The 13,241-nt window shown below is 36.2% G+C and overlaps 1 protein-coding gene and 1 long non-coding RNA gene across 5 annotated transcripts in view; one reads left to right on the top strand and one right to left on the bottom strand.

Moving 5' to 3' along the window:
- Positions 1 to 986: 986 nt before the first annotated feature.
- The window catches only part of LOC147833062 (uncharacterized), a 173,899-nt gene continuing 161,644 nt past the window's right edge, over positions 987 to 13,241 (bottom strand). Inside the window, exon 4 of the long non-coding RNA XR_015513334.1 lies at positions 987 to 1,124. This is a non-coding gene — a long non-coding RNA (uncharacterized LOC147833062). The remainder of the gene's footprint in view (positions 1,125 to 13,241) is intronic.
- The window catches only part of sorcs3b (sortilin related VPS10 domain containing receptor 3b), a 109,638-nt gene continuing 104,821 nt past the window's right edge, over positions 8,425 to 13,241 (top strand). For all 4 annotated transcript variants that reach the window (XR_015513313.1, XR_015513314.1, XM_087290337.1 and 1 more), the window contains exon 1: positions 8,425 to 9,142. Coding sequence is in view for 1 of the 4 variants with exons in the window: in XM_087290336.1 (XP_087146462.1) it covers positions 8,558 to 9,142 (585 nt within the window). In the remaining 3 variants the exon portion in view is untranslated. The remainder of the gene's footprint in view (positions 9,143 to 13,241) is intronic.

Below are 13,241 nucleotides of genomic sequence, written 5' to 3'. Positions count from 1 at the left end.
ACCATCAAAATCCAAGCTTAAAATGCACTTTAAGACTGTCTTTGGATTGTTTTTCGAAATCCAGAGATTTCTTCTGACTGTGAACATTGCACAGATAATGAACCGTAATGAACAGAACGAAAAAAACATTGGGCAGATAATGAGCCGTAATGAACAAAAGAACATTGTCTTCGTAGAAACAATTAATCTAATATGGATTATTCAGTTTCAGGACAGTCAGGAATTTCATTGCTATTCTTTCCCTTCCCTTTGTTCAATTTTGTTTTAAATATATCCAACCAGTGTGAGTGTAGCTGCTTCATTATGTCAGTTTCTGGTCTCTTTCTCTCTCTCTCTCGTTTTCTCAGTTGACTGTTTCTGCGCAACAGAGAAGCCCATCCACTAGGACCAATGAAAGTACGTGTGTGTGTGTGTTTTCTACTACACACAATGGCAACTGCAGTGATAAAAGCTCTGCAGCACTCTCTTTCACATGTCTGCATAAGTGTGTGTGTGTGTGTGTGTGTGTGTGTGTGTGTGTGTGTGTGTGTGTGTGTGTGTGTGTGTGTGTGTGTGTGTGTGTGTGCGTGTGTGTGTGTGCAGGAGGAGGCCATTTCAGTGTCTGTCAGATCTCGTACAGGAGTGTCAGAGCTAACAAGCTCCTGCATGGACTGAGAACACTACAAATGGGACACTGCCTGCAGGCTGCGAGTCTTTGCATGTGTTTGAATGTGCATGAACATACGTCAGTCTGAAGAATGTGACATTAAGTGTCTATATTTTGCAGCAGTACTTCGTAAAAAGCTCAGAAGACTGTTTGTGTTTGAATATGACAGATGCGTGATATACTACAGTACAGGATTTGAGTGGACTAGGACCAATGAGCTGCACATATTATATAAAACCAGTGGAGCTGGGAATGCTGGAATTATAGGGAAATCCTGACAGAGACTGCCCTAAAGTAAAAATGTCACAGAGGAAGAGGTTATTGATTTATTTCCCTCGAATCTGTCAGAAAATCTGACAAAGCATTGACACAGCAAAAAGTGATTAGTGAAATGCCAATTATCCAATACATGCAAAACATTCCCGTCAGTCACCTTCACATCGCCGCTACACCAGGCGCTCCGCCAGGAAAGAGCTTCCTTTCAAAACACAAACAAATGATTTATGGAGACAACAAGGGCAAGGAATCCCATTGAAATACAGTATGATGCTGCAATTAGTCATGTGAAATGACACACCTTTAGTGCATTTAAAAGGTTTTGTTTTAGACGGATGATTGTCTTTGTTTAGGAGTACACAGCCATATTTCGATGCATTCATATGCAGAAATGCCTTATAAACACAGAGAATATGGCTTTCCTTTGCATAGTTTTAATACGTAGACAAACAGAAAGTCCCATTTGCTCCCCAGGGCTGAATTATTGTATACAGAATTTACAAAATCTATATTACTGGGAAATCATTTTGCAATTTAAATGTTTTTAAAGCATTTTTAAAGTTCAATGGCTAGGAAACATTTTATAAGAGATGAAATGTAAAAAAATTAAAAATAAATAAAAAATAATTACAACAAATGTTAAATAAAATATTTAACGCAGTGATGATTATCATTTAAAATATTTGGATAATATATATTTTTAAGTTTAAAAATACACTTTTTATAAAGCAAGAAAAAGCCAAAGAGCTGGAGGAAGTGTCTGGGGATAGGGAAGTCTGGGGTTCTCTCCTAAGACTGCTGCCCCCGCGACCCGGCCCCGGAAAAGCAGCAGAAGATGAATGAATGAATGAATGAATGAATGAATGAATGAATGAATGAATGAAAAAGCCAAAGAGGCCAAACGTCTTATATAGTTGCTGTAAGCATCCATTTTTCCTTTTTGAATATTTCCCAAATTATCTTTAACAGAGCAAGGAAATTTTTACAGTATTTTTGATCATATTTTTTACTTCTAGAGAAAGTCTTATTTGTTTTATTTAGGCTAGAATAAAAGAAGTTATTTATTTTTAAAAAAACATTTTAAGGTCAACATTTTTAGCCATTTTTAAGTTGTATTTTTCCGCCTGTCTACAAAACACACCATCGTTATACAATAAATTGACTAATTACCCTAACCTAATTAACCTAGTTAAGCCTTTAAATGTCACTTTAAGCTGTATAAAAGTGTCTTGAAAAAGATCTAATCAAATATTATTTACTGTCATTATGACAAAGATAAAATAAATCAGTTATTAAAAATGAGTTATTAAAACTATTATGTTTAAAAATTTGCTAAAAAAATATTTTCTCCGTTAAACAAAAATTGGGGAAAAAATAAACGGGGCTAATAATTCAGGGTTTGGGGGCTAATAATTGGGGGGGGGGGCTAATAATTTTGCCTTCAACTGTATATATTTAATTTATAATATATATGAATACAGTTTTACAAGATGGACTGAATAGCTCTATTCCAGGGGTGGCCAACCCTGTTCCTGGAGAGCCACCTTCCTGCAGATTTTAGTTGCTACCCATATCAAACACACCTGAACCAATTAATTAGGAGCTGAACACCACTTGATAATTACAGGCAGGTGTGTTTGATATGGGTTGCAACTAAAATCTTCAGGAAGGTGGCTCTCCAGGAACAGGGTTGGCCACCCCTGCTCTACTTGATGCTTTTCCGGGGAGTCTCAAAATGCAAATTTTTTTAACAAATATCTAAAACTTCTCACAGGAAGTAAAAATATTGTTTTATTTTCACCTTTACATGAAATAAGTCAAAATTAAGAGTTATTCCTTAAAACAAGCAAAAGTATCTGCCAATGGGTTAGGTAAAATAGTCTTATTTTTTTGCTTTAAAAAGTATAATTGGTAAAAACAAGACAAAAAATCCAAGTAACTTTAATCAATCTTTTTTACACCTCCAAGTATCATAATGTTTTAAACTCTTTTAAAATGCACAGTAATGGTCCATAAAAACACATGCAAATGGTAAACTCACTCTGTTATGGTTAAGGTTAGCAGTGACTCTAGAAATCACATCAGCTCCTGGTCAATAATTCAGACTCAACGTTAGATATACTGTAATGTGACTATTGTGGATGCACACACTGCAATATCGATGCTGAAACAATATACTGTTTTGAGCTGCCTGATGCAGTATATATATATATATATATATATATATATATATATATATATATATATATATATAACAGAGCAAGAACATTTTCACAGTATTTCTTATTATATTTTTGTTCTGAAGAGTGTATTATTTCTTTTAGTTTGGCTGGGAAATTCTTTTAATTTTTTAAAATGATTTTAGGACAATATTATAACCCTTAAGCTTTTTATTGGCAGAACAGAACAAATAGAATAAACCTCTGTTCATTACATTAGTTTCAAGAGTTATTAAAACTATCATGTTTTAAAAAGTGTTGAAAACATATTCCCTCCATTAAACAGCACTCTGGAAATATAAAAAAAGAATAATAAAAATTTCCAAGGTGGGCTAATAATGTCACCTTCAACTTTATATCATTTATTATCACACATTACCAAATATCACTGCCAATCCATCGCACAAAGTGAATTCATTTTGAATGCACCAACAAATTAAATCAAGTTGATCAAATTGGTCAGTTGATGAGTTAAGACAGTGACTACAATGCAGTTCAATAAATCATTCTTGCTGTTAGAAAAGGTTAGAGTTCAGCTGAAAGTGTTGGAAATAAAGTAGAGCTTATGTAAATCCTTTGGGTTTTCAGTGACAGACAGAGCTAGGGTAATTTTCAGTACACCTTAATTGTGGCAAAAGAAAAAAGCATGGGATATTTCTGACCTTCTTTATGTCAGACTGAACATGCATGTGTTTGTCTGTGTGCGAAATGTTCCAGTTCATTCAAAGAGCCAGTTGTAATTGTGCATATTTTAACTGAGCTGCATAAAGAGCTTTTCCTTACCTCCTCCTGCTTCAAACAGCAGCCACTTCCTTCCCAAAGGAGAGCAAAGACATCTCTTGCCCTCTCTCTCTCTCTCTCTCTCTCTCTCTCTTTCTCTCATCCGTAATGTCTGTTACTCTCTCTAATCATGCTATCGACAGGTTGTTTTTAAATTAATCATGTATGCAAATGTTCTTCATGCTTGCCTTTTATAACCTTTCTCAAATTGCAGTTCACCAAAGAGACGTTCAATGTGTTTATACTGAGAATCAAGATGCTTTTAACTTATGTAGGTTACAGTTTATTGTGTCTTGCAGCGGTTCAATGCTAAACCTCTTTGTTTCAGTATAGAAGTCAGTTTGAGTGCAAAAGAAATCTATATCAACTTTAAAATGAAAGAAATAGCTTGTAAGAAAATGAAAATTCTGACATTATGATGTTATTTTAAAAATTTGACATCTTAGAAACGTCTTGAGGATTGAAGTCCAATGTAATGGACTTTTCTGTATTGATTTTTTTACATGGCGTTTGATCCATATTTTGAATTGTTTATTGTATCGTGTTAAAGGGTTAAAGGAAATGTCAGTAAATGGATAATATCCATAATATATTCAATCTTCAAATTCCTCAAAGTTGTGGCATTATGTCATACTTCTTCACATTTATATCTACCAGTGATGTTGTTTCTTCTTAGTGTTATTATCATTAGTTTTGTTCCCATATGGTGCAGTCTATAACATGTTTATAACCATTATTTTTTCACATCAACACAGACTGATGTAAAAGATTTTTTTTTGTTAGTTAGTCAGTAAGTTTGTTTGACCAAATATCCCTCTTTATATTACATGGTCTTAATATTTACTTATATTTCTGTGTGGCGTTTACACATTCTCCCAGTGTGGGCGTAGGTTTCCTCCGGGTGCTCCGGTTTCCCCCACAAGCCCAAAGACATGCACTAAGGTGAATTGGGTGAGCTAAATTGTCTGTAGTGTATGTGTGTGAATGAAAGTGAATGGGTGTTTAATGATGAGTTGCAGCTGGAGGGGCATCAGCTGAGTAAAACATATTCCTGGATAAGTTGGCGGTTCATTCCGCTGTGGTGACTCCTGATTAATAAAGGGACTAAGCTGAAAAGAAAATAAATGAATGATTTTTTTATACAAATTTAGGATTGAACATAAATAAAGTTGACCCAAAAAACTTATAGTTTAAAGTCATTTTTTGAGTACTTATTTTGTTTATATTGTATTGAGGTGGGACATGGGTAAAATTGGGGACAGGCTTGTTGGTATGTATAAGTTTAAGGGTGGGTTGAGGTGTAAGGGTTGGGCCAACAGCAGTGTTGGGGACTTTTGTAATGCATTACAATTTTGAGCTACTTCTCAAAATAATAACTAGTTGTATTACTTAAGTTACCTTTTTACGGTAAGTAAGCATTACGTTACTTTTGAGTAACTTTTTCATACCTGCCTGAGTCTTGATCTCGTTCAGAACTTTTCTTTTTTTTTTTTTAAACAGAGGAGCTCTGCATTTAACAGCACACTGTATAACCTTCATTCACCTTAAAAAAAACTTAGAAAAATTAGAATAATGTTACTTTATGAGAACTTCCTGATGCTATACATTACATGCCATAAATACAGATTAATGAAAGTTGAAAGCAATGTGTTTGCTACTTTTGTATTTTTGTCTTATTAGTTCAGTAAAATCACTGTTTATTGAGACTACCCCCTTTTCTTCCATGTGTTCAAATAATGAGAATACTTCCATTACAGAAATGATGGCTCTGCCATCTTGTTTTTTGTCTGTTCCCGCGAAGAGCTCGTTTTCACTTTGAGCATAATTCAACATGATTAAGCTCATTTTAATTCAGCAAACTATTTTTAAAAGCACATAAATTAATCTAAAAAGTAACTTGAGTTACATTTTTAAAAAAGTAACTCAAATAGTATTACTTAATTTATGTAGGTAATTCATTACTTTACTTGTTAATAAGAAAATTCATATTATTACGTACTTGTGTTACTTGTAATGCGTTACACCAGCACTGGCCAACAGTGTAATTATATTGTATATTTAATTACAGAAATTAATTACAGATGAATTTACATGCAGATATCTTTTTAAAGATAATTACGCATGAAATGTACCGTACATGTATGTACATAATAAGAACAGTGTACCAAATAAATTATTTAAATATAATTAAACAGTATTTAAAGGGATAGTTCAGCCAAAATTAACATTCTGTAATCATTTACTTACCCTTCATTTGTTTTGAACATTTCTTTTTTTCTGCTAAACACAAAAGAAGATATTCTGATGAAAGCTGAAAACATGTAACCATTGACTTTCATAAGAAAAACCCACAATATGGAAATCAATGGTTACAGGTTTTAGCTTACTTCAAAATGTAATCTTTTTTGTTCAGAAGAAAAAAAAAAACTCAGAAAGATAATCAGTGTAGGGTGAGTAAAGATTTTTTTTTTAAATTTTGGGTGAACTACCCCGTTAAAGTCTACTTAAGGACCAAAAACTCCATAAAACTTGTCCACACTTCTTACATATTCTGACATAATTTAATTTAACTTCCTAGAATCTTAAAGCGATAGTTCACTGAAAATGTAAAATTACTAATTATTTTCTGACCATCAAGGGACTTCCTTTTCATTCACCATCACTTCCTTTTCATTCATTCATTTTCTTTTCGGCTTAGTCTCTTTATTAATCTGGGGTCGCCACAGCGACATGAACCGCCAACTTATCCAGCATACAGTATGTTTTACGCAGCGGATGCCCTTCCAGCCGCAACTTATCACTGGGAAACATCAATACACACTCACTCATTCACACACACACTATGGTCAAAATTAGCTTACCCAAATCACCAATACCACATGTCTTTTTGGACTTGTGAGGGAAACCGGAGCACCTGGAGGAAACCCATGCCAACACAGGGAGAACATGCAAACTTCACACAGAAAAGCCAACTGACCCAGCAGAGGCTCGAACCAGCGACCTTCTTGCTGAGGCAAACGTGCTTCCCACTGCGCTACCGCGTCACTAGCTCCTTTCTTCGGTTGAATAAAACATAAGATATTTTGAAGAAAGCTGGAAACCTATAACCATTGACTTTCATAGGAAAAACACTACACTACGAAAATTAATGGTTAGATTTCTTCAAAATATATTTCTTTTTGTTCAGAAGAAAAAATAAATAAATATAAACACTTGAGGGAGAGTGGGTAAATTTTCATTTTTGGCTGAACTATGCCTTTAAGACTACTTAAGAGCCACAAGCTCTATAAAACTAGTCCACACTACTTACATATTCTGACATAATTTATTTTAACTTCCTAGAACCTTAAAGCCACTGTTCACTAAAACTGAAAATGTACTCACTGTTTTCTCACCAGCATGTGGTTCCAAACGTTTATGAGCTTTTATTTCTGCTGAACAAAAAGATAAAGATTAAACCATTGACTTCCATAGTAGAAACTAGCAAATGTCTTTTAACAAACTAAAATTGGAGCAATGGTGATTAAACATACTGCAACAATTATTAACACAATATTGCAGTAGAACACAATACGCAATTCACTGTCAAAACCTTTTTAGTATCATTTTTATTAATCTTTCTATTATTTGTAAAAAATTATACATTTCTGTCAGTTTAAGAGAATAATAAATAAAAATGTTATATTATTTTCAATAAACTAATAGTTCAGCCAAAAATGAAAGTTATTGCAAGCGTTTTTACTACTATGGAAGTCAAAGTCTGTCTGGTTGTCAATGCTGAAAATACCTCCTTGTCTGTTTGAGAGTAATACTGGTTTGAAACAACATGAAGGTGAGTTTAGAACATGTAGATTTGCTGCTATCCCTTTATTCAATTTTAATATTCTAAATGTATAACAGAGATCATTAAAAAAAACTTTGAGATAATAATCTGTGTGTGATTTACATCAGTTACCTTCATCTTCAGCAGCTCATTTGAAGACATCTTAATTAAAACAGCTCCATATTTTTTTTTTAAAAAGGACATAAGGTACAAAAGATCTAAACCAATGCAATGAGTTCAGTTTTCACTTTTAATGAGAATAGCTGATGGTATCCCTAAGGTTTAGAAGGACATGAGTGTGCATAAAGGACAAAAGTTCTCTTATAACAACTGTTAGTCGCTGTAAACCTAATTCGTTTCTACTTTTAAAATGAAGCCTTACCAGCGGTTATCACTTGCTGTTTCTGTATTTAAAATCATCCTCGCATTGATGTGACAGCAGACGAGGTTATCTGTTTTCCGGCATACATATTAATATGAAAAGATGCAGTCTCTCCTGCTCCAGATGTCTGTGCTCGCGGAGACCCTCGGGGCCGTCGCTACACCCCGCGCGCGCACCTGTCACACACTCTGCTCCCGGTCTCCATCCAAGCCGGAGCGAGCGAGCGAGTGAGTGAACGCGTGTCAGTCAGCAGCTCCACCCCTCCGGTAACTACACCCGCTCAGAACCGACCGAACCCGCACATCAGGCGCACCCACGGTCATACAGGTATCCCCGCAACGTCACTGCCGTGGCCAAAAGTTATTCTAGGTGTCTATGCTAGGATTTTAAGAGAACTTTAGTGGACTTGGCAGGGTATAAAAGGCGAAAGGATGATTAATAAGAAGGATGCTTTGTGGTTCGAGTCAAGCCGGACGTACTGGACGCTGTTTTGTCTCTGCGTTCTCGTGCCTCTCCCAGCGCGCGCAGAAATCACTTGCGCCTCGTGTTTCGCACCAATACGGAGGAACGAAGAAGCGCTCGTGGAGGCAAAAGTCAAGCCAAGCAGTGACTTTGGAAGCGTACCGGATGACAGCACTGATAAAAACTGGATACAGGCACTTGATGGAGCTCAACTTACTTCTAAAGCGCACAGAAAGTCTTCTTCAGTGTCTTGGAGAGAGAAGCTTGAGAACGCACCCAAATCCAGTGCGGAACAGACTGGAGAAAAAGGCGGAAAAGTTTATCCAACGTGGTCTTCAGAGGAAATAAAAGTAAACAGGAGAGAAAAGCGCAGTATGTTTCCGCCTGACCACTCGCCCGGGTCTCGGTTCGAGTTCAGGCGTACCGGAGGAGTTGACGGGATCGGGAAGAGTCCGAGGCAGAATGAACCACACCTGATCACGTCCACCTTTGCGCTGTCCGGAGATTCGGCTCACAATCAGGCCATGGTGCTCTGGTCCGGACACAACAGCAGCGTGAGTGTAAACTTCATCCAATGTGTTTTGCTTTATGATAGCACAGTAACTGCTATCATAAACATGTGGGAAGTTCAAATGGAATTTCATCTATTGTTTTGTGTTGTGATGGTTTTGATATTCTGGAGTAGTTCTCAAAGAGGACTGGTGCGCGAGCAGCTGCAAATCCACCAGGCGCGCGCGCGTCACCTTTTTAATGGAGAAAATTCGTTTTATGTGCCTGTGAACAGAGGAAATGCAACCAGGGCGTATCATCCAAAGTGTCACTAAAAAGTGCACAAATTCCCAGCGAGATCATATAAAAGAGCACGAATTAGTATTCAGCACAAATTCAAGCAAGTCACCCTAATTTCCCTTACTCTGATTTATTAAACGAATGTCTAATTTCCATAAAGGATTGTTCTGATTATTTGCAGCCACTCTTTCTTATTTATCACATAGTCGTTCATATTTCCATAACTCTGATTAATTCAAAGCGTGATCATAAAAGCCTCTCATTTAGCTTGTTTATAGTTTGTGCTTGTACTTTCTCTGAAACACATTAATTATATGAGATATTTGAAGTTATGGATTTATTGAAGATTTTTAGAGATGCATTCCACATCCACAGTGTTGTTTATTTGATTTATCTGTAGTTTTACAAGAGCTTGAGATTTCATGTTTAATCCTCTTTAGTCTCCCACAACTCAACTCTAAATATGTGTTTGCATAAATCATTATTCCTTACCTCAAACTATGCATAAGGAGTAGCATGTCAGATTGTTTGTATCATTTGTGAAACTGGAGATCAGCAACACCAGGATGACCTATACTGCATCTGCCTAGATACCGAGGAGCAGAGCTTGTGGACAGTTTTCTGTCCCATAAGACCATCAGAGCAGAAGAAAGTATAAAATATAACTAAATTTCTGGTAGTTTTCCGCTGAGAGCTTTATGTTCATATTTATCCCCTTATTAATTCAGTTCTTACAGGTCAAAAGGCAATGTCAACATGGCGGATGAAGAATGGATACGTAGTTTGGTCTTTATTGAATGCAAATAAAAGTCAAGGATTTCAGATTCAAATCTCATTTTCTATCACCTTTGTTTAGGTCATCTTTAGGATGCAGATGTTTCCTATGAACCTGGCAGTAAGAAATCAACACACTGCACAAATTGATATTACTTTAATATGACTTCCAATTATCTGCCTGCACCACTTTACTTTATTAACAATCAATTTCTTTCATCAATAATCTACTTGCTGCATCTGCTAGATGCACCGCCATCTCTAGCCCCCTGGATTCCCTCTGTATTTCTCTACATTCTGCTGTGTTTTGAGTGTCAATGGCACCTATTTTTTGTAACCCAAACTCATTCCTTTTCCTTCACAATTTCTGTGCCTCATCTGAAATATAAATGACTGACTCTGTCAGCAGAGTTTTAGATTGGCAGGGTAATACCTGCAGAATTTATGTGTGTGTGTGTAGGTGTGTGTGTGTGTGTGTGTGTGTATGTGTGTTTCTGCAGTGCTGCTGATGCCATCGGTGAATCTTTTACCAAACCGCATGAGTGATGTTTTGCGAAGGCACAGATGCAAACTGAACGTCAGAGAACAGATAGCATCCGCATAAACCTTTTTCTGCCAGTGTGTCTCTATCTTGCCTTGACATACACGCATTAGACAGCCGCCCTATTGATTTGCCACATTTGACACTGCTATACATAATGAACCACCAATTTGTTTAAAGAATTTCACACTCGACAATCTATTAAAAAAAAAAAAACATCACACACAAGCATGATGTTAAATGAAAAATGAGGCCCATATGGTATTTTCAAAATATCCGTTTAGAAAATGATGTTAGCATGAGAAGAGATGACACCGGTAGCCTCTCAGCGGCAAGCAACAAATGAAGCCCTCTGTCATGCCAGCTTTCATCAAATGTGAAACCTTTCCTGTTGCTTCCTGTACACACTCTGTCTTATTACCACACAAGTGATAAAGCTAATGTCTGGCCTTTCACACCTCTGTTGTATCTCACTCAATCACTCAAACACACACATGCAGTGCAGTATACACACTAAGACACATAGGCAATAATAATGTTGTTAATTGTTACTGTTAAAGTGCAGTCAGCCTAAAATTCCCTGGTTTGCTCCAGAAGGTGAGACCAGATGGACAGATACCTGTAGAGTTACCAAATACCGGGATATAGCTACACTCAAAAGTGTCATAGAGAGCGCGCCGCAGGAGTGCGTGTGTGTGATGACATCACGGAAGAATTGGTGACAAGGTGTGTTCCAATTGAGCCGAAGTGCCCTGAGAAGTGGACTTCACAAGGTGTTTCACCCAAGGTTATTATACAGTTGAAGTCAGAAATATTAACCCCCCTGAATTATTAGCCCCCCTGTTTATTTTTTCCCAAATTTCTGTTTAACGGAGAGAAGATTTTTGTCAATACATTTCTAAACATAATAGTTTTAATAACTCATCTCTAATAACTGATTTGTTTTATCTTTGCCATGATGACAGTAAATAATATTTTACTAGATATTTTTTAACACACTTCTATACAGCTTACAGTGACATTTAAAGGCTTAATTTGGGTAATTAGGCAGGTTAGAGTAATTAGGCAAGTTATTGTATAACAATGGTTTATTCTCTAGACCAGTGGTTCCCAACCTTTTTATCACCGTGGACCAGTCAACGGTTGTCAATTTCACAACGGACCGGTGTGGGCCGGTAGGGGGGGTCTTTATGGTTACAACAGCTGCTGCGCTCGTCCAGGTTAATCATGAACAACTCAGTGCGCATGCGCTAGTTGCACTATCCCGGTCTGATTATGTTTCAATCAAGGTTTATATGCATCTAATACATAACATCTGTGCCAAACATTTCAACTGACGAACATTTTAACAATAATACAACCGTATAGCCGAATTAAATGTATGCATTGGCATGTTACAGCCCTAATGAGTATGATTATGTGAAACTCCATATAGATACATATTGCAATGACTTTGGGTACTTACTTAGTGATGCACGCACACATATATGCACAATCCTTAAATGCTCTGCTGATTTGGACTCTATAATACCTGTTTTATAACTTGAAACTATCATCAACCACCACTGAGCTATATTCTAGCGATTGTTCTTCTCGCTCCATGGTGGATTTTGGCACAGTCCATTTCACGTGATATAGCGGGGGTGAGTGGAAGAAACCAAGTCGCGGAGGATAATATTTTCTACAGAAATAATTTATGATTTCTTATGTGGCCCGGTACCAATTGTTCCACGGACCGGTACCGGTCCGCGGCCCGGTGGTTGGGGACCACTGCTCTAGACTATTGAAAAATATGGCTTATAGGGGCTAATAACTTTGATTTTAAAATTAAAAACTTTTATTCTATCTGAAATAAAACAAATCAGATTTCTTCCAGAAGAAAAAACATTATCAGACATACTGTGAAAATTTCCTTGCTCTGTTAAACATCATTTGGGAAATATTTAAAAAAGAGAAGAAGAAAAAATCAAAGGGGGGCTAATAATTCTGTAGTTAACGAAAATGAACAAAAAACAGAAACTAGAATTGAAAAAACATTTTTGTTAATTGAAATAAAAATAAAAACGAGAGTTTTAAAAAAGCTAGGACTAACTAAAAATGTATTGTGTACATAAAAACCAACCGAAACTAATAAAAGATTATAGCAAAAAACAACCTTCGATTTTGTCTTTGTACATGTATTTAATACATACTTTAAGCCTTTTAGAAGTAAATCTATTCACTTCAGGCTTCCAGGTGATCCGTACGGCAGCTCCCGTCATTCTCGCTCTTGCTCCAATGACAAAAACAATGGCTTTATATCACAGAAAACAATAAATAACACTTAAAAGTGTTCATTAACACATTTGTGTCCAATAATGGGTTTTATTTCTGTATTAGTGATTGCGATTGTGAACGAAACATTCTTTTCAAATATTCAAATAAGTGAATTATGCTTCAGTTGGACTGCAAAACTTAATTGTAAGAAACTTTTTAGATCATGGTGATGTTTTAACTGACATAATTATTTGATGAATCAAATTATGATAAGAAATTGTGATTGCTATTAC

Source organism: Danio rerio, chromosome 17 (assembly GCF_052040795.2).
Source record: "Danio rerio strain M-AB ecotype USA chromosome 17, GRCz13ab, whole genome shotgun sequence".
Taxonomy (NCBI): domain Eukaryota; kingdom Metazoa; phylum Chordata; class Actinopteri; order Cypriniformes; family Danionidae; genus Danio; species Danio rerio.
This window is presented reverse-complemented; position numbering and strand designations above follow the sequence as displayed.